The following is a 24,315-nucleotide window of genomic DNA, read 5'->3' on the forward strand; positions in this document are numbered from 1 at the left end:
TGCCATAAATACCGGCGGAGCCACACGTGCCCTTGTGGTGAGTGAGCAAAGGAGACAAATGGAGCTGCCAGCCCCGGCCTCAGCCACGGCCACGGGGCAGCTCCAGGAACGTGGCTGTGTCCCCATCACCGCACCTGTCCTTGATCCCATCCACCCCATCGCCATCTTCATCCCCTTCCCCATTCTTATCCCATCCTATCCACATCCCTGTCTCCATTCCTCATCCCATCCTCAACCCATCCCCATCATCATCCTCATCCCATCCCATCCCATCGGTCCCCATCCCATCCCATCCCATCCTATCCCATCCCATCCCATCCCATCCCATCCCATCCCATCCCATCCCATCCCATCCCATCCCATCCCATCCCATCCCATCCCATCCCATCCCATCCCATCCCATCCCATCCCCATCCTGTTCTCATCCCTGTCCCCATCCTCAACCCTTCCCCATTCTTATCCCATCCTATCCACATCCCTGTCTCCATCTCATTCCCATCTTCATCCCTGTCCTGCCGACACCCCTATCCCATCTCATCCCATCGCATCACCACCCTTATCCCATCCCCATCCCCATCCCCATCCCCATCCCCATCCCCATCCTCATTCCCATCCCATCCCATCCCATCCCATCCCATCCCATCCCATCCCATCCCATCCCATCCCATCCCATCCCATCACCACCCTTATCCCATCCCCATCCTCATTCCCATCCCATCCTCATCAGTTCCCATCAGTTCCCATTGGTTCCCTTCACATCCCATCCCATCCCATCCCATCCCATCCCATCCCATCCCATCCCACCCCTGTACCCTCTTGGTCATGCACAGAAGGCAGCTGAGCCTCTGCCACCCTCAGTCCCCTCTCTGGCTGGGACAAGGCCACACCGTGTGTCCCACCACGGGACACGGAGGCCGGGGAGATTCATCCACAGCCGGGAGCAATTTGGGATTCAGTCCCATCATCCTGCTGCGATTGCAGCTGCCGGGCAGAGCAGCAGGGTCGGATTTAGGGCCATCAGAGAGCCCCCACCTCAGCTGGGCACCAGGAATGGCCCTGCAATGGAAACCCAGTGGGTAACAGGAGTGAGGGATGGCAGCGGAGATGCCACCCCCTGCGCCGGTGACAGGATGGGGACGTGCTGCCTGACCCTGGCACCCGCTGCCCCACGAGGGACGGGTGTCCCCCGGGTGCACGTGAGGCCACAGCCCTAATCCCAGATCCCAGGGATTTGTCCCATGTGCCACCCCTTGGGTGTGAGGTAGAGGCTGGTGCGGGATTAATGGCTCAGCATCGTTAACAGGTTATTTATAGGTGCTCCTCCGTGCCCTAAAAATCTCTGGGAGCAGGGGGGTGTCCCAGCTCTGGGGGAGGCCACAGCAAAGCAAAGAGACTCCAGAGCACACATCCAGCGAGATCCTGGTTTTACTTTGGGAAAAACACCATCCGGACACACGGCTTGCGGGTTTTGTGTTGGTTTTTTTTTTTTTTTCTTTCTTTTTTCTTTTTTTTTCATTTTGTTTTCTCATTTTTAAAACAATATAGTGCAGCCAGCACTTCTCACAGTAGAATATAATGGTCAATTTTAGTATAAAAAAAAAACATTCTCAGAGATTTGTAAATGCACTTAGTGCTTGAACAGGCTTTCAGGGATACAGTACCTCTTTTCCGAGCACAATCGCCTTGGGTTTCATCGGGATATTATTCTTCTTTTACCTTTAAACATCAAAACACTTTGTATTTCATGGTGAGGAGCCTTTTGTAAATGAACAAATCTATTAAACACAGTATTACACAGAGTGAATAACAGACCGTAATAATTTTGGATTTGTCTGGGTTTTTTTCTTTAAAAAAAAAAAAAAAAAGAGAAAAAAAAGGAGGTATGTGAGCGCCCCAGTACCGTGACCCAGAACCAAGGTAGAACTGACAGTAAGGGGGGAAATAAAACAGCCTGGAAGTGTGAGAGCCGGGGGTTCCCAGGAGAGAGGGGCTGAGGGGGTCCCAAACCTCCTGGCTGAGTGGGAATAGGAGCCGTGGCCACTGTTGGGCCGGGCGAGAGGAGGAGGATGAGGAGGAAGAGGGGTGGGAGAGGAGACTCTGTAGCAGCCAACACGTAGATGTACAGCCTAGTCAACTTAAAAAAAAAAAAACAAACAAACCAAACAAAATTAAAAAAAAAAAAATCTGTTCAAGTTTTCAAGTGTTTTTTCTTAAATAGCCTCCAGACTGTCCCCAGTTATTAGCTTTAATCAAAGCAGTGCAAGTTACGGACTTCAGCTACAGGTCAGGCGCCAGCTCCCTGCGGCCACGCACCGGCCACACGCCGGGCTGGCACCGGCCACCACTAGGCTGGCACTGGCCACTACGGAGCCTCCCGGCCACTGCCGTGCCAGGACCGGCCACTGTGGAGCCTCCTGGACAGCTGCCAGGTCAGCACTGGCCACCACGGAGCCACACACCGGGCTGGGACCCACCCTGGAGCCTCCCGGCCGGCCACGGCACCGGGCTCTGCCCCGCTCTGGGCACCGCCAGCACAGCAGAGCCTCCCCTCCCTGGATAGCAGCAACTCGTAGCAATTCCCTGTTCACATTCGTGGAGATAAAATGATTTCTGAGCTATATAGACAAGCGGTCCTTCGGCCTCGGCTTCCAGCGGGTCGCGGGTGTGTCCAGTCTGGGGACCCCGGTGCAATGCCAGCGTCCCGGGAGCCCTTCCGGCAGCCGACCCCGCGTCCCCCTCCCCGTCCCCCGCCCTCGCTGCCGCGGTCCGCTACCCGCAGCTCGCGCCAAAGTCCTCGCCCTGGGTTTGGGAAGAGCAGCATCGGTCCCTTATCTGTAGACGGGCAGGCGGATGTGGGCGTGCTGGTGGTCCAAGAGCCTTGGCACAGACACGGTCTCGTAGCCCTTGCCCAGCATCTGCTCCTTGATGCAGGGCGGGTGGATGTCGTTGATGAGATACTCCAGGGACTGGAGGCTGCTGCTGAGGATGGAGGTATTGCAGAGGGTCTTGCTGGGCAGCCCCTCGGCCGGGGGCACCCCCAGCTCGCGGGGCGCGGCCCCCAGCTCCGGCGGGTTGTAACAGTCGCTGTTGGGGGTCACCAGGATGCTGTTCCAGGGGGGAGCGAAGTACTGCCCCACCGCGAAGTTGCCGTGCATGCAGTTCAAGGGGGACGAGCTCACCTTGTCGGCGGCGCCGCCCAGGCCGTAGGGCCGCGAGGCGCCCGCGCACGTCTCGGGGGACTTGCTGAGAGCCCCCCCGCCGCCGCTGCCCCCGCTGTACATTCGCAGGTGCTGCTGCTGCTGCTTCTGCTGCCACACCAGGTAGTCCATGCCCTCGGGGTAAACGCCCGCCTTGGGTCCCAGGGCGGCGGCCGGGTTGGAGCCCAGCGGCAGCTCGGCGCCCTTGCGGCACTCGGGCAGGACGGTGCCGCCGTAGCCGGGGCCGAAGGCGCCGTGCTTGGCGGGGCTGGGGTGGGCGGCCACGACGGCCGGGCAGCCGGGCTGGGCACCCTGCGCCTGGCACTGCTGATTGATCTGGTAGATGATGCTCTGGATGGAGGGCAGGTTGGAGGGCGGCAGGGCCAGGCTCCTGCCCGCCAGCGGCAGCACCGAGGCCGCCACCGTCACGTTGGGGGGCACGGGACCCTCCAGCTGCTTCTGGCCGCCGTGGTAGCTCAGCTGCCCGGCGCAGGAGGGACCTTGAGCTAAAGTGCTTGAGGCGGGGTAGGGAGCGACGCCCACCTGGGCGGGCGAGAGCTTAGTCCGCTTCCCCTCCGAGTTCTTCACCACGCTTTTGCCGGAGGCTTTGACGATGGCCAGCAGCCCCTGGTAGCCGCCGGCGTGCAGGGGGTAGGGGCTGTACCTCTGCCCCGTGGTGTCGTAGCCGTTCACCGTCCGGTTAAGGTGCTTGTGCTGGGGGACCCTGATGTTGGTGGGGAAGATCTTGATGGTCAGCGGGCTGTTGGCCACCTTCTGTGCGTAGGCGTCCAGCTCGGCGGGGCTGGGGTAGCGCGGGGAATGCATGGGGGCTGTCTCGCCTGCGGGAGCAAAGCTCGGGGTGAATCCAGTGCCACCAGGATGAGGGGACCCAGTGGCCCAGCGCCGTCCTCCCCCAGCCGGATCCCACCCGCTCCCGGCAGAAACCAGGTCACGGCACCGAGCTGTCCCCTCCCGCTGATGGGAGTCACTTGTAAGTGGCCTAAAATAAACTCGGTGTGGAGAATGGAAATGTCACTTTACCCAACGGGGGAATCTTTCTCTGAGATTGGATTTAAACTACATTATACAAGCAATTTCATGGGTGCTTTGCGCTGCTACGAGAACCTCACCAAAAATGGAAAAGCATTGCATTTACCAGCCATAAATCAGCAGTTCCTATAATGAGCACAAAAATGTCACTTTTATGCAATTTTACAGATGAACAAAACTGGTGAAATTAACTGTGGTAACCTACTGGAGTCAGCAAAAGCCACTGCAGAAAAAAAAATTATATATGTATATAGTTTTGTTCCTTTCAAACTCTTTCCTGAGCAAGTTTCTGCCATTCTGGTGTGAAAACTCATTTGTCGTTCCCATTATACTTTCATTTGGAGTTTATCTTGAGTATCCAATGAGCCACCAACTGTGAAAATGATTAAATCTACAAAATCTATCTAATAGATGGAATAAATTAGGTGTTTAAAATCTCCACACACACTCACACACACACACACACACGCAGGCACGTGCACGTACACGTTGGAACAAGGGAATGATGGTTGGTTCCCAGCTGACTCCCAAAATTCCCAGCCCTGCCAAGGGATGTCTACCAGACCTGGTGCCTGCCCAGAGGAAGGTTTTGCAAGGGAGAGATGGTAAAACTGGGGGGTTTTGGGAGGCCGTTTGGGGGCAGTTCAGCCCCCCAGTAGTACCTAGAGCACTCTGCTCCTGATGCCACCAGCATCAGCAACCCCCGATGCCACCACATCCTGCGTGGCAAATCACCACGGAAGAGCTGCACCTCTGGGTACATTCCACATTCCCTGTGAGAGGATTTCCTGTCCCAGCTCCACTCTGAGTGACATTCCCATGGCTGTGACACGCTCGGGTGAATCAGGCTTTGGCTAAAACCAGGATTGAGCAAGAGGGAATCTGTGACTGTCCACATCACCCCTGCTCCCAGCAGCAGAGGGGGCACGCAGCAGCGAGGCTGTGGCTGCTCTCCATGCTCTCCATCCATGGCCACTCTCCGTGCTCCCCGTGCTCTCCATCAGGGCAGGGATTGCCCAGGCAGGACGCAGCGCCTGCGCCAGCCATTGCTCCCATTAAGCTGATGTTATGGGCTTTTTACAGGTGTCTTAAATAGACATTGTTATTAACGAGTGTAGTAAGCCAATTAAAACCAGCGCCTTTGAGGAGGATTTAGAGGAGCTGTTGGAACACAGGAGGAACAGCACCAGCGGCTCCCTCTGGCAGGACACGTGAGGACGTGTGGCACCAGGACATCCCAAGCACTGAACCTCCGGCCTCTGGGAAGCTCCTGCAGAGCCAGCAGGGCAGTGAGGGCACACTGAGGGGGCACGGTGGGCTCTGCTGGGCACGGGCACCCCCGAGCCAGTGGGTGCAGGGGGCTGAGAACGGGACCCCTCTGCCCAGAGGCACGGCACGGAATGGCACGGCACGGAACGGCACAGCACACGCATCTGCATTCCCCTTCATGCCAGCACCACTGTCCTTGGAGGTGGCAGCATCGTGAATACTCAATTAACATGACACTAATTAGCTGGTGACACTTGCAGAATCCCTAATGAGCCCATACCGTGGAAATGCTCCTTTCCGAGGAAAAAATATTAAAAATCCAAGGGGCCGTTGCAGGAGGGAGGGAAGGAGGTGGTGTCACCTGTGGGCACCACGGTTCCCTGATGGGGATAACCAAAACCCTGTCCTCAAGCACTGGGGCTGCAGGTGACACTTTAGGGCTGGCCCTGTGCCACGGGACAAGCCCGGGGATCCGAGCCTGGCCGAGGGCACTGCCACCCGCCAGCCCCGGCGCGTGCCCGGAGCAGCCTTTGTCGCCTCTTTGCCCCAGCTGCGTTGGATGTGACAAGCCACCAATTCGGTGTGTTGTCACATCTCAGGGTGACGCACCGCACCCCCGCCGGGAAAATTACAGAGAGCCGCTCTCCCGGCGGCGGCGGGGCTGCTGCTCTCCGCAGTAATTACTGCTTTTCCAGCGGGCTGTAATTGCTGTGAGATGCAAACTCGCCCGAGCCACCGTGGCACCGGCGGGCGCAGCCGGCCCCGACACTGCCACTTGCTGCTTGTCCTCCGTGTCCCTCTATCCTGAACCTCGAGCACTGCAGCCAGCCCTGACACAGCTGCTCACTGTGCTCCGTATCCCTGTCCTACTGAACCTAGAGCATTGCAGCCAGCCCCGACACTGCTACTTGCTGCTTGTGCTCTGCGTCCATCTCCTCCTGAACCTGGAGCATCAGAGCCAGCCCCGACACTGCCACTTGCTGTTTGTCCTCCATGTCCCTCTCCTCCTGAACCTCGAGCATCACAGCCAGCCCCGACACTGCCACTTGCTGCTTGTCCTCCGTGTCCATCTCCTTCTGAACCTGGAGCATTGCAGCCAGCCCTGACACAGCTGCTCACTGTGCTCCGTGTCCCTCTCCTCCTGAACCTGGAGCATCGGAGCCAGCCCCGACACTGCCACTTGCTGCTTGTCCTCCATGTCCCTCTCCTCCTGTACCATCAGAGCCAGCCCTGACACAGCCGCTCACTGTGCTCCGTGTCCTTGTCCTCCTGAACCTAGAGCATTGCAGCCAGCCCTGACACTGCCACTCACTGTGCTCCGTGTCCCTCTATCCTGAACCTTGAGCATCACAGACAGCCCCGACACTGCCACTTGCTGTTTGTGCTCCATGTCCCTCTCCTCCTGAACCTGGAGCATCAGAGCCAGCCCTAACACTGCCACTTGCTGCTTGTCCTCCATGTCCCTCTCCTCCTGTTCCTGGAGCATCAGAGCCAGCCCTGACACAGCCGCTCTCTGCTTGTGCTCCTTGTCCCTGTCCTCCTGAATTCCCAGCCTGGGATGCATGGCAGATCCCCCAGCTGCTGGCACAGCCACCACCACCACTTACCATCCCTAAACCCAGCCCGGGCACTGCCAGCAGCCGGCCCCTCCTCCCAGATGTTTCCCTGCCTCCCAGCTCCCTCCCTCCTCACTGGCATTCCCATGGGATGCATCCGGCACCCCCCAGCTCCCCCTCCCTCCCTGACCTGCTCTATTTTTCCAGCCTGCACTCAATAACGGCTAAATAATTGAATCTGCTCAGCAGCCAAAGATTTGGTTTGAATTTTATTGGAATTTTAAATTGTTTTGTTTCTTCAGTATTTTATTACTGTAAATGGAAAATGCATCGCCCGCAGTAATAATCCGATGGCTTTTTATATTACTCTGAGCTTCTGCTTGGAGCATTATTGGAAAGCCAGGCAGCGAGGAGACCCCAGCTAATGGCAGCACGGGCTTATGAGATTACGCCTCCAGCTAAACAACTTTTTACTTCAGCAAATTGGCCACCAAACCCAGTCCCAGACACAGATGTAAATCCCAGGCCCCGCTGGGGCCACGGTCTGGGATAAATCTCCGGTTTATGGAGAAGGGAGCTCCAGCCCTGCTGAGCCCAGAGCAGCAGGATGAGGCAAAATGTCCCACAGGAACCAGGGATGGCTGCAGGAAGGGTGGGAGAAACCCCTCCCAAAACCTCCTCAAATGTGCCCACCTGCTAGCATCACTCACATCCCCCACATTCCCCACACATCCAGCATTCCCTGCATCTCCCAAAGCCCCCCATGCACAGTATTCCTTGCATCCCCTGCATTCCTCTGACCCCTGGTGTCCCCAGGGACCCCCACACCAAGCCTGGCTACAGCCACAGCCCACAAGGTCTAGGGAAAAAAACAAAGATGGGAAGAAAGGAGGGAAAGGGAAGCTAAGCAGGGTCTGCTTGGCTAAAGAAGTTGAGGGATCAAAATGGCACCAGGAAGGATGCCCAGGAGCAGGAAGGAGAGGAATGATGCCCAGGACCAGGAAGGACGCCCAATCCTGGGAAGGATGCTCTGGACCAGGAAGGGAAGGATGGACACAGCACACAGAAGGAAGCTCCACTCTGCTCCCACAGCCCAGGTGCCTGGGCTGGAACAACATCCCTGGCTGGGCTCCCTCTTCCCTGGAGGAGGATGAGCACGGGCACCAGCAATTTGTGCCTTTAACTTCCAGTCCATGAGCTGCACTGCCTGGCAGCTCGGGAAGGGGATGGGGAGCAGGATGTTTGGGTGCACAGAAGGAACAATTCGGGGATCAGCACCAGCAGCACCACAGCCCTGAGCAAGGATCCTCAGGGAGAAGCTGAAAGGGAATGCGGCAGGACATGGCACCTCACTGGTTAACAGCAGCACGAGAGACACGTGCTGCTCCCTCCCTCCCCCCATTCCTTCCGAGATAAGATGGGACAATCCTTATTTTTACCCATCGAAGGCGCTACAATATTTTGCAATAAATGAAAGAAGTAATCTCGGCAGGCAATCTTTATAAAGCTGCCGAAGGCGACGTGTGGCTGGCTGGAAGCTTCGCTGAGCAGGGGATGGGCCTGGCCTTCCCCGTGGTCCCAAAGGAAAAGGCTTCTCACCCCTTTTTCAGATGGGAAAAAAGCTGCAATGGAGGGCTCGACCCCAAAAAAGCAGCTCAAGGGAAGCGTCTGCCCCAGCTCTGTCTTCACGAGGTCCCATTGCCACATTCAGCCTGGGAAGGGGCATTTTCCTGGGGTCCTGAGCATCCTACCCAACCTCACCCTCCCTGCTCATCCTCACCCTCCATCCCTGTCCTGCCCTGCCCCGCTTCCAGAATAGCACTGGCACTTCCAGCCCTGAGCTCCTGGTGTGTTCCTGCCCGGCCTCTCTGAGCTGGCAGGGCAGAAGGGCAGCAATTAGGCAGGATTTTTAATTGGCACAGGGGCAGGAGGGGTGGGAAGGGGAGCGAGGCAGGAGCACACTGGGGACCTGAGCAGCCGTGCCAATGGCTCTTATTAAAAAATAATAGTGCTGCAGCCTCCAAATGAATTAAATTCTGTGAGAGCAGAGAGCTCGTCCCCAGCTTTGGGACCAGGATGCCTGTTCCCCTCGCAGCAAGGCGATCCCAATGCCTTCAAAGCTTCAAAAAGCATCAAAAATCCCCTTTTTCTCTGCCTGCCACGCTGGGAACAGATTTTGTAAAAGCTAAACCCTAAATATTTGCAAAACACTTGGAAGAAACCTCAATATTTGGAAAACACTTGCAAGAAAACAAACAAAAGCTGCTACATTTAACAAATCAAGACAGTCCTTCAAGTTTTGGGCCTGTGCCCCAAGTAGCAAAGCTGCCTGGCAGGATCTGGCAGCCCTGGAGGGCAGAGCCTGGCACAGCTGGCACACGGAGCCAGTGACCTCAGCCAAGGGCAGGGCAGATTCCAGGGGGTCCCAGATGGAGCTGGGGGGTGGCCGGGGGATGCTGCCCTGCCCAGAGCGGGGTGCCCAATGGGTGGGCACGGGGGGTGCACGGGGGGAGCAGCCACGTGGTTTTTGGGTGCTGCCAGGCAGGGGGGCTGCGGGCACCGTGCCCCCCGCTCCGGGCGCGTTGGGCGGCTGCCACGTCCCCCGGCCCTCCCAGCCCGCGTGAGCAGCGGTTTCTATGGTGACAGTGTCCCCAGGATGGGTGGCGCAGAGTGCTGACAATGTCCCCAGGATGGGTGGCGCAGAGGCCGCCGATGCCGTGGGGGTCCCTGCCTGCCCTCCCCACCACTGAAGGGACGGCACCACCCGTGACCCGCGCTGTCCCCAAAACCGCTGTGTCCCCACGGCACAGCCCCCTCTGCGGGACCCCCCGGCCCCGGCGTGGAGCGTCCCCGGTGCCAGGAGCCGAGACAAACCCTCCCTGGCTCCGGGGGCTTAAATTAAACCAACTACAGCAATAATAGCGGGAGAAATCCATCTGAATAACCGTAGGTGGCAAACCCCGCGCGGCAGCGCCGGAATCTGCAAAGACAACAAAATTCATGACAAAGCACAAAGGGAAGCGCTGGGCTCGCCGTCCCCAGATATTCATCCGTTAACACGTTCCCTTTTTAGGCTGACATGTCATTTCAGACGGGCCTTTCTTCCTCCCCTTTCTTCTCCCCCTCGTCGCGCGCGGCTCTGCCGAGGCGGCTGCTGAATTGGATCACCTCGGGGCGAGCACTTTATTATCTGCAGTCAAAGCGTCACCACAAATACCCGTCTACACACACACGTGTCACTTCCCATTTGTCTCCTCCACGAGGTATTAGCCCGGCACAGGCACCGTGCTCTGTGCCACCACAGCCACCGTGCCACTGCGCGAGGACGCCCTGGTGCCACCCCAAAGCCATCCTGATGCTGTCCCACTGTCATCACCCCAAAGCCATCCTGATGCTGTCCCACTGTTGTCAACCCAAAGCCATCCTGATGCTGTCTCACTGTCAGCCCAGTGCCATCCTGATGCTACCCCAATGCCACCCAAATGCTGTCCTGATGCCACCCTCACGACACTCAAGTGCCACCTCAGCACCACCATGATGCTGCCACAATACTGCCCTAATGTCACCTGTGTCACCCAACGCTGCCCAAGCACAGCCCTGAGGGCACCCCAGCACAAGTGCCACCCCAGTGCCACCCATCTGAAGCCAACAGAGCCCTAAAAAGCCACTCCAAAGGCACCCTGAGGCCACCCAACACAACTGCCACCCCAATGCCATACCGGTGCTGTCCCAGTGCCACCTTTCAGAAGCTCTGATGCCATCCTGATGCCATTTCACCACAGAGCCTCCAAGGGACCCCGGCACCAGGAGGGGACCCCAGCACCTCTGTTGGCTCTGCAGCTCATCCCAGCTGGCCCCAGCCCCTCTGCTCACTCACTCATCCACAGCCAATTCATATTTTAATTTATTTAAGACATAGGTTCTGTATCTGCCAAGGGGAGCAGGGTGGGCACCTCCAAAGCAGGGTGCCCCATCCTGGGGTCTGCTCATGCCCAGGAACCTGCTCTGTGGCCAATGGACCATCACAATCCTGGGAAGTTTGGACACAAACCAAACCTCCTCGTGCGCTGCACCATTACCAGCCAAGGCCACCCCAAATCCAGGGCTCTGACCTGGCAGGAGATGGGCACTGAGCAGCCCCACCTCACCCTCCACACATGACCAATGGAAAAGTGTTTTTGCAGCAATTCCTGGCAGGGAAAGTGCAAGTCAACAGCACATTTTGGGCCCAGCAGTTAATTGAACTCCTTTTTATGGCACGTATATAAATACACAGAACCATCATTAACCGATCCCTTCCAGAAACTGAAAATGAAAGAATTAATCTTACTTCACTCATGTGTAACCCCTCATGAAATTAAAATGATATTTTATGGGTGTGTACAAAAGCAAAGCCTCGCTGCAGCCACTTTAATGGAAATGCCCTTGGAACAAGCAGAATTGGGTAAGGAGAGGCCATTAAATGGGGCCTCATCCCGTGTGCAATTAACTGGTTTGTCACTGATGAGAGTCCCCACAGGTGCAGGGAGAGCTGTGGGTGACCCTGGAGCTGAGTCCTTGGCAGGGAGCCCTGGCCATCACCTCTCATTAGGAGCATCCCCTCGTTAGTGTTTAAATACTCAGATGGGCCCCGGGAGGGTTTGTGCCACCCTCAAAGAGCCATTTATCACACTGTCCCCGTGGGGCCGAGGTGACAGCTCCCATGGGACCCCCGGCATGGAGGATGTGAATGGTGAAAGAATCCCCAGCTGGTTTGGGTTGCAGGGACCTTAAAGCTCATCCAGTGCCACCCCCTGCCATGGGCAGGGACACTTCCCACTATCTCAGCTCCAAACCCCATCCAACCTGGCCTGGGACACTTCCAGGGATGGGGCAGCCCCAGCTTCTCTGGGCAATCTGTGCCAGGGCCTCGCCTCCCTCACAAGGAAGAATTTTTTCCTAAAATCCATCTATCCCTTCCCTCTGCTAGTGTGAGGCCATTCCCACTCATCCTGCCATTCCACAGTCTTGTAAATAACCCCTCTCCATCTTCCCTGTGGGCCACGGAGGATGCTCACGAGGTTCACCTCTGTGAACTCCCCATGGCTCCCAGCCCTTTCGGGGGACACACATCCTGCTCCCTGCCACACTCCCAGCCCCAGGCTGGCTGGAGGAGGGCACACGGAAAATAACATTTCATTAAATACCATCCGCTGCTCCGTGACTGCTGAGAGTGGGAGCAGCACAGAGTTTGGCCAAGCTGAGAGGGGCATTATTTGATTTATAATTTAAATAAAGCTCAGGATTCCTGTAATGCGCCCCGGATAAAATCAAAAGGGACCAGGCTGCTGGAGTTAATTGGACGTGATATTTTCCTGAGGATGCTGCTGCTCTGCAGGCTCCTGCTCCTCTGTTGGAGGAGGGAGGCACAGGCAGGGCTGGAAGGGCTCTGGCACCTTCCTGCATCCTCCTCAGGGCATGCCAGGCTGGTTCCTACAGAACAGCCTTGGGGACACCGCTGGCAGCAGCAGCAAAGTCACCTCCAGCTCTGTCAGGATGGATTTTGTGGGATGCTCTGGGCCCGCTGGGATGCAGCCACACCGATGTGGGGGGCAGAGAGATGAGGGGACAACAATCAGCAGGAAAGGCCAGCGGCAGAACCGGGGGGTGAAGGCGCCAGCAGCTCCCTGCATGGGCAGGAAAATGAGTCAGCTCACCTTTTACGTGAAATTAATCCCAAAATTAATCAGCGGCGCGGGCAGGATAATAGGATTTCACAGTGGTGCCGGGCCAGACGGCCAATGTGCCGAGAGCCAGACTCATTTAATATCGACAGAAACAATGCCAGAGGACAGAAATAAGACCCATAAAGATAATTACTGGGATACTCAGGAGCAAATTAAGTAATCAGAGGCACTTCTAAATTGCGCCTGGTTTGAAGAGCGCGCTCTCCGTGCCGATTCCCCGCGCGGGCGCTCCGCTGGCAGCAGGAGCTCGGCCCCGTGCCTGCTCCCAGCCCCTCCACCCTGCTTCCCACAGGTGCCATAAATAAGGAAGGGAAAATTGTATTCCAAGCCAGATGCGTGGCCCTGGATGTCACCTGCAATTTAATTTGCGCTGGCAGGAGGCAGAGAGGAGCGAGACGTGCCGGATTTGCCCATAATGAGCGGAAACATACGGGCAGCTAAACTTTGATTAAGGTGACCTGGCTGGTGGCAGCCGGTGGTGAGTGCAGCGTGGGGGTCTGGGCAGCAGCTTGGCTGCTGCCACCCACCCCGGGGGACACAAGTCTCTTGGAGATCTCAGGGAAGCACGGTCCTGCCCGAGGGATGGGGTGAGACCAGTCAAAAACTCTGTCTCCTGGGTACCCCACGCTGCCAGGTCTGGGGTGGGGTCAAAACTCTGTCTTCATCCCACTGGAACAACTCCAGGAGCACCGGGACCCTGGGGATGGGACCCTCCCAGGACACAGGCAGCTGTATCCAAGAGCTTCTCTCACACCCATGGCACTGTTTGTGACACCACATAAGGGCCCCTGCTTCCCAAACCCTCCTTATTTCAGCTCCTATGGCAGGGTGGGAAACGCTAGAAAGCACCAGCATCCCCAGCAGGAAGGTGCCTCTGGGCTTTGTTCCAAGAGCTGAGATGGTCCCTAGCTCTGTTGGGAATGCTGTGGGGACCAGCAGGTGCATCCTGACCTCAGGATCACAACGAGCTCACACAGATTCTCAATGCTGAACATCTCCCCCCTCCAGAAAACCCTGTCAGGCTCATCCTGCCCGTGGGTCTCAGACCATGTGGGCATGGCTGAGCTCATTATTCCATGGCAATGAGGTGCTCCAGGACACCTCTTGCCAGCCCTGTGCTGCCGCAATGCTCGGGCGTGATGGATTACAAATAATTTTACAAGAGCAGCATCCTTTTTCCTTCCAGACACCAATAAGGAGGAGCCCTGGGAGGCACTGCATGCTCCAGTGCAGTGCCAGCTGCGCTGTGACACCTGGGTGCCCAAAACCCCACCTCTGCTCTGGGTGTCCTACTCCCTGTGCTGGCCACTGGGGAGCTTCACACAAAAAATCATGGAATGGTTTGTGTTGGAAATGACCTTAAAGATCACCCACTTCCCCCCCCCTACCATGGCCAGGCACATTTGTTCAAGCCCTGTCCACGGCCATGAACATTTTAAGTTTCAAGGGATAAAGTTTTAAGGGATAAGGGATAAATTTAAGTTTTAAGGGCTACATAACCCTCCTGGCTGGCAGCGCAATGCTGAAGCAATGCTGGAAATCCCCAGAGAGGCTGAGCATCGTCCAAAATCCATGCCCAGCTTGCCCAAACCCCATGCCCAGCTCACCTGGCTGCTCAGAGTGCCCAGGTAGAGGGGGAAAAAAACATCTAGAGGAAAATCCAGCTCATTAAACAAACACCCGGGGGCTGTCACAGCCTAACAAGCAGAGCTTTAGCAGCTGATTTGTCTTCAGCCGGCAATGTTTAAAAATCCAACTGAGACCAGCAGAAAAATATCCACTCCCCTCTTTAAAACACACATTCATCACTTGAGAATCTTAATGCGTCTTTCCCAGCCGGGGAGGTCAACACGCCTGCCTAAAGCAGGCTCATTAAATATACATTTAATCACGGTTTGGATTGAGAGACAAAGGCTGGGAGAGACAGGTGCTTTGCTGGAGTGACCTTTTGGATCCCATTTTAATGTAACTAGTTTACAGCTTATCTGAAAGGCCAGCTCCTGGGGAAGGCGAGCTGCAGCACAAATGGGGAAAGTAATTAGGGGGGGAAGGGCCGGGGAGGTTTGGGGGGCTGACTGCACCATCCTCTGCTGCCGCCACGCTTCCCAGGCAGCCCTGCAACATTTGCTGAAGTTGGACTTATCAACCACAGAACCCAATTTAATTTGCTTATCTTGGCTCCTTCCTCCCCCACTCCTCTCCGCTTCTCCTGCTCTTTTTAATTATCGGTTAAATAAATGTCTTTTTCAATAAGGGAAACAGCATCAAAGCGGGCACCCGCCCCTGGGCACTTACACTTGCGTGGCTCCAGTGCCTTGTTGGGGCAGGGGAGGTGCTGGGCTGGGGGGTTCTGGGTCCTCTGCAGGCAGGCCAGCATGGTCCGGGCTTCCCTGCGGGCGTTGCCGCCCCGTGCCCTGTGAGAGAGGAGACACACGGTGAGCCAGGGACCTGCCACCCCCTGCCACCACCCCCTGCCACCACCCCCGGCAGGAGCTCCCCGGCACTCAGTGCCTTCACTCCTCTGGAGACAAACAACTAACTCTGAAAGCCTGGAATGAATAGGGATGTATATAAAATAAATATGAGGGTCTCAGCGGGTGATCTGCGCTCCCTGCAGAGCTTTCCGCCCTTCCCGCCGGGAATGCGGCGCAGCCGGGGCGCCGCGGCGGTGCCAGACCGCTCCGCCGGCGTGCCAGCCGCTGCCTCCTGGCACGGAGTGACCCCGGCCAAGGCTGGGGAAAGACAGTGTTAACATCCCACTCAGGGGTTCTGGGATCTGTCGCCAGCTCCCAGCTGGCATCAAAATCTGCTCGACAAAAGCTGGAGGGGTCAGGCCAAAGTCGTCGTCACCACGGTGCTGCTCACTGTACATCCTTCCCCAGCCGCCGCCGGGGCCCTGAGTTATAACCAGTTGCTGCTGACACCCTCCCACTGCTCCAGCTGGCACAGGGAGTGATATTCCCACACGGAGAGGGCAGGGAGACGTGGGCAGCAGCAGCAGAAAAGCAGGCGTGGTGCCCATCCGCCAGCGTCTCAGCTCCTGCGCCGTTGCTCTCCGGCTGAGCGTTCATGGATGGCTGGGGGTCACAACTGGACATCATGGACGGGTGTCACCGCTGGGTACATCACTCCATCTTCTCCATTGTGGGGGAATCGTGCCCTCCTGCAGCCATCCAGGGTGTTTCCCACATGTCCCAGTGCTGGCACCAGCGTGCAGGGGAGTGATGCGGTGGCCTCAGGCACGTGGTGGCCTCTGGCAGAGCCCGTGACCATCAGCACCAGGAAACAAAGCATGGATTGATGCTCCCTGAGCTGTGCCCAGGGCTCTCCAAGCTCTGCTGGTTTCAATGTCACAATTTAAAACACCTTCGCAGCCTCCAGGGGTGCACACAACGGGACCTGCACTGCGTGCTCCTGCTCTGTGCCCTCCACCAGGCAGGGGGTGCCAGGCTCTGGGATAATCCCCGGGATGGGATCCATGCAGGGTGTCCAGGCCTCAGCTGGGCTCATGTGGCTCAGGGTCTCACCCTGACTCCCCCAGCAAACCAGGGACAAGGAGAGACTTGTCGGCAAAAGGTGTGAGGAAGAGGAGGAGGAGGAGGAAGAGGAGAATGAGGAGGAGGAGGAGGGGAGGAAGTCATCTAATACCGAGCAGGTGTCTGGAGAACCCAAATTGTGCTGTTTTCTCCTAATAATGAAGTATTCATGAGTAAAAGCCTTTTTCACTACTTTCTTAAGATACTAATTTCACAACAAGCGCCTTGTTACCATGCAATTATTCCAATCGTGCATTTCTCCCAGATTCCATCTGTCCTCGCGCTCTCTAAATGAAAGACAATCATGTAACCACCTTTCATTATTCACTATTTTACTTTCAGCAAAGGTACCCTGAAAGAAATGATTTCCTCTGAAAGGGACTTTTATTCAGTTTCAAAACCAATTTTCTCCTATTACTGTCTTTAAAAAAAAAAAAGGAGGGGGGCAGGGAGGTGTTTTTATTTCATGCATTACATATCCTTTGTTAACGCAGCTCGCAGTAAAAGCAGCCGTATCCATTTTCTGGCTTCGATTTCTGGTAATTTTAAAATATGCCATTACAATCAGGCAGAAATTATACAATTTGAAAAGAGAATGAAGTGCTTCTTATTCAGAGCCTGAACGTACTTGACTGCCAGGAGTTCTCCTCTCCCCGCCGGGACTCGGGGCTCATTACGCAGCCCCGCTCCCGGCGCCTCGGCTCCCCCAGAACGTGCCCAGCACCCGGATTTTCCATGATGGGAGCTGCCACCCCGACCTCATCCCCCCCCTTGTCCCTGTCCCCAAAGGGTGGCCCTGGATCAAAGCACCCACGGCCGTGCAGGAGATGGATGATGGCACAGCTCCTGCCGTACCTGAGCCCGAGCTCCGCGGTGACCTCAGGGCTGGCGTCCCGCCGGGTGTCACCATCTGGCCGATTAGCAGCGGACGTCACCCGCTCCTCGCGGGGACACTGACCCTGTCCCCGGCGGACACGGGCGGCGTGGGCGGCTCGTGCCACTGCCGGATGCGGATCGGGTCCCTGCTGGTCCCTGGGGCACGCGGGGCTGAGAGCGAGGAGAAAGCACCCAGGGGGCCACCAAACCCATGTGCTGGCACAGGGAGGGCATGGATGCAGCCTGTCACGGGAGCTGAGGGCACCCTGAGGGCCCAGCAGAGCCCTGGGGACACCCCCACGCCAGCACGGGTTGTCCCCACCACCGCTCTCTGCGCCCTGCCATGCACAGCCCAGCTCCCTCCTGGAGCCATCCTGAGCCTGGGCTCGGAGCAGGCGGGAGAGGCGCGGGAGCCACACGCCAAAGCAAATAAAGCCACCGATTCATTCAGACCCTGCTGCTGCCCCCATCTCCGGGCGTCTCGCAGCCCGGATGATTTTTCCGACAGCCACGCTGCGCCTCGCCCCACCTTCACAGGCACGCTCAGAACCGGGAAGGCTCTGGTGCCACAACCCCAGAACGGCATCCATCTGTCCAGCCCGGCACCCCGCCGGGAGCCCCAAGCCCCAGAAGGCCCGTGGGCGAGCGGGTGGGCGCCTGGCACAATGGGCATCTGTGCCACGGTGGCATTTCGCTAATGCCGCTCCGAAAAGCCCCTGAATCAGCTGATGGGAATTGGGCGCTGGGCTGTCCAACGCTTAGCGCCGGCTTAGTTAGCTCCATCTGCATTTGAACTAATTCCAATCAGCAGGATCCGATTTAGTTCAAGCTGCTCTGGCTCTTCATGGCAGGAAAGGCAACACTCAGCAGTTTTGCTGGAACGCCCCGAGTTCGCACAGCCTCTGCCCAGGCTGTGCACGTGGACCCACCATCATCCAGCACTGGGGCACAGGGCGAGTCCCACCAACAGTGGGGTCCCCTGGGGACATCTGGAGCAAGGTCCCCCAGGAGCCCCAACCCCACATCCCACAAGCCTGGCATCATAGAATCACCAAATGTTTTGGGTTGGAAGGGACATTAAAGCCCATTCTGTCCCACTCCCTGCCACGCACAGGGATGTCTTCCACCAGACCAGGCTGCTCCAATCCCTGTCCAACCTGGCCTTGAACACTTCCAGGGATGGGGGAGCCACAACTCCATCCTTCGCCTCTCCCACCACTCCATCCTGCCCCACACCCAGCTAATCCATCTCGACATCACACTATTTATAAGCCCAAGGTCTTTGTGACTTTAATAAAAACCACCACCCTCTAAGTCTAAAGCCCCAGTGATGGGAGGGTTTGGCACCTCCTCTGACATCAGCAGCTGATAAGTCAGGCTTATCTCCTCCGAGAGCCCTGCAAAGGTCCCTCCCGCGAGATAAGGCCAGCGCAGCTGTCGATAGAGGCTTTTGCAGGCGAGGATTTAGATAAAAGAAAATGTGACGGGAGGGGGGAGAAAAGAAAAAAGGAACTTTTAAAGTCTCAGCCCCAAGTGGGTCTGTGTGGCTGCTGAGCTGTGGCAGGGCAGGGATGGTGAGGGACAAGGTCTTGGTCACCATGCAGGCTGTGGTGGAATACATCCATCCAGATCCTTCCCCGGGTGTTATCGGGGTGCAATCCCATCAAAAGGGAGCTTTTGAGGTTAGGAGAGGAAAGGGGGGCAGGACCAGGGATGCTGCAAAGCTGTTTGAGTCACACCACGGCTGTGTCCCCCCCCGCTATCAAAAGCCAGCACTGGGTTTGGCACATGAACAGGAGGTGAGGGGTGACCCCGGCTGGGAGAGGCACAGGAGGCTCCTGACAGTGCCAGACAGACACACGGACAGCACGGGGCAAGGCCAAGGCTGGCAGCAACCAGAGAAACAAAGCAAAAGCCCTCACGGGCCCCTGGTGTGCAGAGAGAAACTGGGAACACCCCTGTCCCTCGTCCCTCCACGGATGGAGGAGAATCCAACCACACCAACAGGGAGCAACCCTTCCTCACAGCCCCGGGGACATTGGAGCTCCCTGTCACCACCTCCCGCCACTGCCACCACCACTGGTCACACGGACACTGATTTCCTACCCCATGGCAAGGGGGAGGAGGTGCCAGAGGAGGAAGGATTCCCCTCTGCACACAGTGGATGCCCGCCCCATTGCAGGACGAGCAGGATTTTGGCTGGTGCTGCTGCCTGGCACTGCCGTACCCATCTCCCATCCAGATTTAGGGTGGAGGGGATGCAGCGGTGCCACAGCTCAGCCCTAAAGGGGTGAGCACAGAAATGTCACCCCACTGCGAACCACGGGGAGCATCAGGTAAAATAAAACCCAAAGTTTGTCACCAAAGGTCACCCCACGACCTTCCCTCGCCCGACCTTCCCTCATCCCGCCCGGCTAATCCGCTCCCCTCCGCGTGCTCCAGCCCCGGGCCTTTCAGGGGGCCCTGTTAATAATTAAATGTTAATCTAAAAAGCAATTTTAGCTGCAGTGCTGCAGATCTGGTTAGAGATTACATTAGCATGTAAGAGTCAAGGGTAATTTTCTCTAACCCCTCTTGTGATCTTTAAAACCCGCAGATCTTAAAGCAACACCAGCTCCTCTGATTAAAATTGGAAGCTAGGGTTTGCGATGGATAATGATGCTGGAAGTGATTATTTTGCTGCTCAGGGTCTTGCTGGGATGTGGGGATTGTGGGGGGCTGGGGGAGAGACCCAGAGCAGCTAAGTGGCTTCTCCCAGCCCATGCTCTGTGGAAATGCTGGGAAGGTGCTGGGGCGAGCCCCAGAGCCGGTGCTGAGCAGAGCTGTGACACCCTGAGCATCCTCATTTCCCACTTTTTTGGGCTGCTGTGACACCAGGATGGCACGGAGCCCACCAGCCATGGCACAGTGCCAGGGACAGAGTGGCACTGGACCAGGACCCTCACTGCTGGCATCCTACAGCAGCATCTCATGTCTCTCCCATCCCACTCAGAGATGAGGTTTCTGCTCTTGTGGCAGCTCCAAGGAGAAACCCCTCGGACTGTTCAAGGGAGTCAACATGAAAAAATACCCCAAAATAACCTTTTGCTCACAAGCAGGGTGAAAGGACCTGGGACAGGGCATGGCAAATCACCTCCTGAGCACTTCCAAAGACCCTAAGGAAGAAACAGGGCATCAGAAGTGTCCGCAAGGATGGAATTAAAAAAAACCCAACAATTCGAGTGCTGTTGAGCATTTGCAGACGTCCCTGTGCAGGGCTCGGGCGGCCTGGTTAAATTTATGTGTCAGCTTTAAGGAGGCCTCTCATCAAATGAGCTATTTTGGGCAGAGATTAAAGATCTATTTTCGCTGCAAGCGGGAACAGCTCTCGAACAGGTTAATAATGATTCTGGAAAGCCAAGCGCCTCCAGCACCCCGGGGCAGGACCCCAGAGCCCTGGGTGCTTTTGGGGGGGCTCCTGAGGCTCCCTGAGCCAGGAGGGTGGGGGATCACAGTGCAGCATCCCCCCGCCCTGCTGCCATCCTGCCGGGGAGGAAGGAACCCCGCGTGCCGCGGCGGGCGCCGAGCAGCCGTGGGTAATTGGAAGTGGCAGACGCTGGCACGGCGCTGCCGAGAAGGTCATTACGTGGGACTGGGAACAAAATGCCAGGAGCAAGGGGGGAGCAGCCCTGTTAGCAAAGGTCAGGGCCCCGCTCGGGTGCCGCCGGTGTTTTTGGCAGGGCTCAGCCCTGGCTGTGCGCACCGAGGTCCCGGCAGGGCCAGCGCACAGCGGGCGGGCAGGATCTGCCAGGTCCTGCCAGACATGTACAGACGCGGCCCCTCGGATGTGGCACCAGCTCCCCAAAGCAAAACCTCACTGATACGACACAGTCGTGCCGTGCCCTCCTCCTGCACACGGATTGGGGAGCTGTCCCTCATGGATCCTGGCATGCTCACGGGCTTTAGTCCCAGCCCCAGCACAGACCTGGGATCAACCAGCAGAAAAGCCAAGTGGCTCCATGCAGCAGCAACTAAAAGCACTCTGGATCCCAACAAGCCAGGAGCCAACTCCAGCAGGGGCAACCACGCCATGGGCACTGGCAGCACCCACGGCTCCAGCTGAGACCCAAAAAACTCAGCAGTGCAGAGAGCAAAGCTCCCATCACAGCTCCTGTCCCATCCTGGCTGGCTCCTGCCTCAACCCAGGGGTTTGATTGTCCCCTGCAGTGACAGTTCCTGTGCTCCCATGGCCATAGTGCCCGTCCAGCTGCCCCACACTTGGCAGCCGGGTGCGCTCCACTCCGTAATTACAGCCCCAAGTGCTGGAGCTGTGAAAGAATCTGACGAAGGAATCCAGGGTAGATCGCGCTGCTGAAATTACTATAATCAAAGGCTTTCACAAAGGCTTCAAATGCAACCAATTACCCTGAAAGGCGAGGCAAGAAAGAAAACAAATTAACATGTTTGCACAGAGCCTCGGCATGGCGCGCACATCGCCCCGCGCCACCCTCGACCCTGGCCGGCCGCTGCTCTCCATCCCCGGTCCTGCTCCCCATCCACGGCTACCTCTCCTCATCCCTGGCTACCAGCTCCCCATCCCCACGGCTGGGCCCTATCCCACATCCTGCTCTGCTCACAGCTGCACACAAAGGGGCTCTGTGCCTGTCCCTCGCCCCGCAGCCGCCCACTGCCCCGCCGGCACACAAAAGCCCTGCCTGTGCCACGGCCGGCTCCGGCGCAGGCTCAGGGGCTTGCCAGGGTGGCCTGGGGAAACCTCCCTCGCTCCCTCCCTCCTCCCCCAGAGCTGGAGGGGTCCCCAGGCCAAGGGAGGAGTGGGGGGTCCTCAAAGGCACCCATTGAGCGCAGCCCTGTGTCGCCCACCAGCAGCTGGGGAAGCTTCTCACAGCAACGACCCCTCACCCTCCCCTCCTTATGTTCCACTTCATCTGTGCTGCCGGTCTGGGGGGAAAAAAGGGGGAAAAAAAATAAAAATCAACTTCTTCCTTTTAATATTTAACACGAGTCCATCACCCTCAGTCTATTTGGTAACACAAAGCTCTGGAGATTTAAACCCTTCTCACCCGGAGAGATGGAAATGAATGGTGCTCTTTAATGAGCTGGTTCAGCAGAAAAGATAGATTTCCAAGATTACTGTAGGAATTCTTATAATTGATGTGTACTTTTGTAACAAGGATTATACCACCATCCGGCCAAGTAATTCCAGCTCTTCCCCCCCTTCTCCCAAGCTCACCCTGCTTTTGGGGTTCCCTGAGGAGAGGGACCAGGATTTGTCCTGGTGGGGAGAAAGCAACTCGGGAGGGGGAGGAAGAAAAAGACAAAGAAAAAAACTAAGCAGGTTTTTCTTATTTAGCCACAGACAACCTAAAGCAGCCACTGAATGGGAAAATAAGGCATCTCTCCAGATTTCTCAATTTGTTTTACAAATCCCTACTTTCCCCACCGATCGGAGGCCGGATGAGCCGCTGAATGCCGAGTAATTAAAAGGAACACAGAACAATACTCAGCGCTGCCGAAGAACACGGAGTTTCCCCTCAGATGTTTATAGCAATTGTATGAAAATGTACCAGGCGGGATGGGGAGAGCTGACAGCCGGGATTGGGAGCAGCCGGGATCGGAGCTGGCTGCCTCCCCCGCCTGATTGGCATTAATTGTGCGCGTTTGCAAAGCAGAACGGAAAGTCTGACACGAGCTGCGAGCCAACATTTCTTTCTAATAGTCTTAATGATTACGACGAGAGCTGATGATCATCGCGGGGTGTTAATAGCCTGGAGAGCGGCTCCACGGTGGGGACAGGCAGGGATGTCCCAGCCCAGCTCCCACGGGTGGGCTGGGGTGTGCCGGGATGAGCTCAAGCGGTCCCATGCAGCCACACCGCTGCCTGTCAGGCTGTAAAACTCTGGCAAGGGGACAGGAAGGACACGGAGGGGACAGGAAGGACACGGAGGGGACAGCAGCCTCCTACTCCATCCATCCCCAGGCTCTGCCCTATCGGAGGGGTGGCTGCAGGGGGGGCAACATCAGGAGGGAGAATGTCATCCACACTGAGCCCCCCGTGCAGCTGGAGTGTCCCCAGGCTGAGGGGGACACCCTGCTCCCACAAGTGCCCCAAAGCAGCTGCCACAGCCCCATCCCCAGTGGGTACCACAGGAGGGGCTGGGGCTGCTGCCCTGGGGAGCGAGGACAGAGACTGCAAATACCCCACGGAGCAGCAGAGCCCATCATGAACAGCTGATTAATGAAACCCCAGTTTTCCCGACTCTTTACGAGGCCGTTTTTCCGGATGTCCTTGAGTTTCACTGCTGCAGAGGCGAGCTGGAGCTGGGTGGGACCGGGGACAAGCACGGGCTGCTCCGACCACGGCAGAGACAGAGCCAGACGTGCACAAAAACCCGACCCGGCCAGGTTTACACGGCAGCAAAAATCGATGGCCATCGATCCGCGATACAAAGGGACCGCGGCGCTGGCAGACGGCAGGCGGCTGCCATCTGACCGGGGCTGTGCAGGGGACACGGCTCGGGGTCACCCACCGTGGGACACACCCGGAGCACAGCCAGCAGCACCGATGGCCACCCCACCTGCCCCAGGGGCCTGCGGGCGGCACGGCCAGGCCATGTGCCACAAAGCCTCGCAGCAGCACATCCACCGTGAGTGGGTGGCCCTCGGCCGTGTCCTTGCCAGGACACGGCTGTCACCTGCTCAGCCTCCCCCAGCTGGATGGAGAGATGGCCTCAGCCCAGCTCTGAGCTGTTTGATTTGTTTCATCATCTGCACTGGCCAACAGATCACTCAGCTTCGGGCTTTCTGAGCTCACTAATAATTGTTCCCTGATGAAAAGAAATCTAGACTCGGTCCCTTTCTTCTTTCCCCCCCCTTTCCAAAAAAAAAGTCCGTAAAGAAGAGCTATAAAAATGGCTTGTTATCTCACCTAGCGAGGCTCGGGCTGTATGTTATTGCTAATTGGGTATAACATCCTTGTCTTGTTCTGCTCTCTGAAGCTAAATCAAGAAAGCACCACTGCTGCGAACTAATTATATCTCTGGACTGCAGACTCCAGCTTGTCTTCCCCTTTATTGAGTTAAAAAATGGTCACTAACCTTAATCTCTC

The 24,315-nt window shown here is 57.0% G+C and overlaps 1 protein-coding gene across 2 annotated transcripts in view; it reads right to left on the reverse strand.

Moving 5' to 3' along the window:
• Window positions 1–1,407: 1,407 nt before the first annotated feature.
• The window catches only part of FAM222A (family with sequence similarity 222 member A), a 29,636-nt gene continuing 6,728 nt past the window's right edge, over window positions 1,408–24,315 (reverse strand). For both annotated transcript variants that reach the window (XM_038152632.1, XM_038152631.1), the window contains exons 2-3: window positions 15,094–15,212; window positions 1,408–4,036 (exon numbers count right to left, since the gene is read on the reverse strand). In XM_038152632.1, coding sequence (XP_038008560.1) covers window positions 2,829–4,036; window positions 15,094–15,175 — 1,290 coding nt within the window. In that variant the 5' untranslated portion in view covers window positions 15,176–15,212 and the 3' untranslated portion in view covers window positions 1,408–2,828. The remainder of the gene's footprint in view (window positions 4,037–15,093; window positions 15,213–24,315) is intronic.

Source organism: Motacilla alba, chromosome 15 (assembly GCF_015832195.1).
Source record: "Motacilla alba alba isolate MOTALB_02 chromosome 15, Motacilla_alba_V1.0_pri, whole genome shotgun sequence".
Taxonomy (NCBI): domain Eukaryota; kingdom Metazoa; phylum Chordata; class Aves; order Passeriformes; family Motacillidae; genus Motacilla; species Motacilla alba.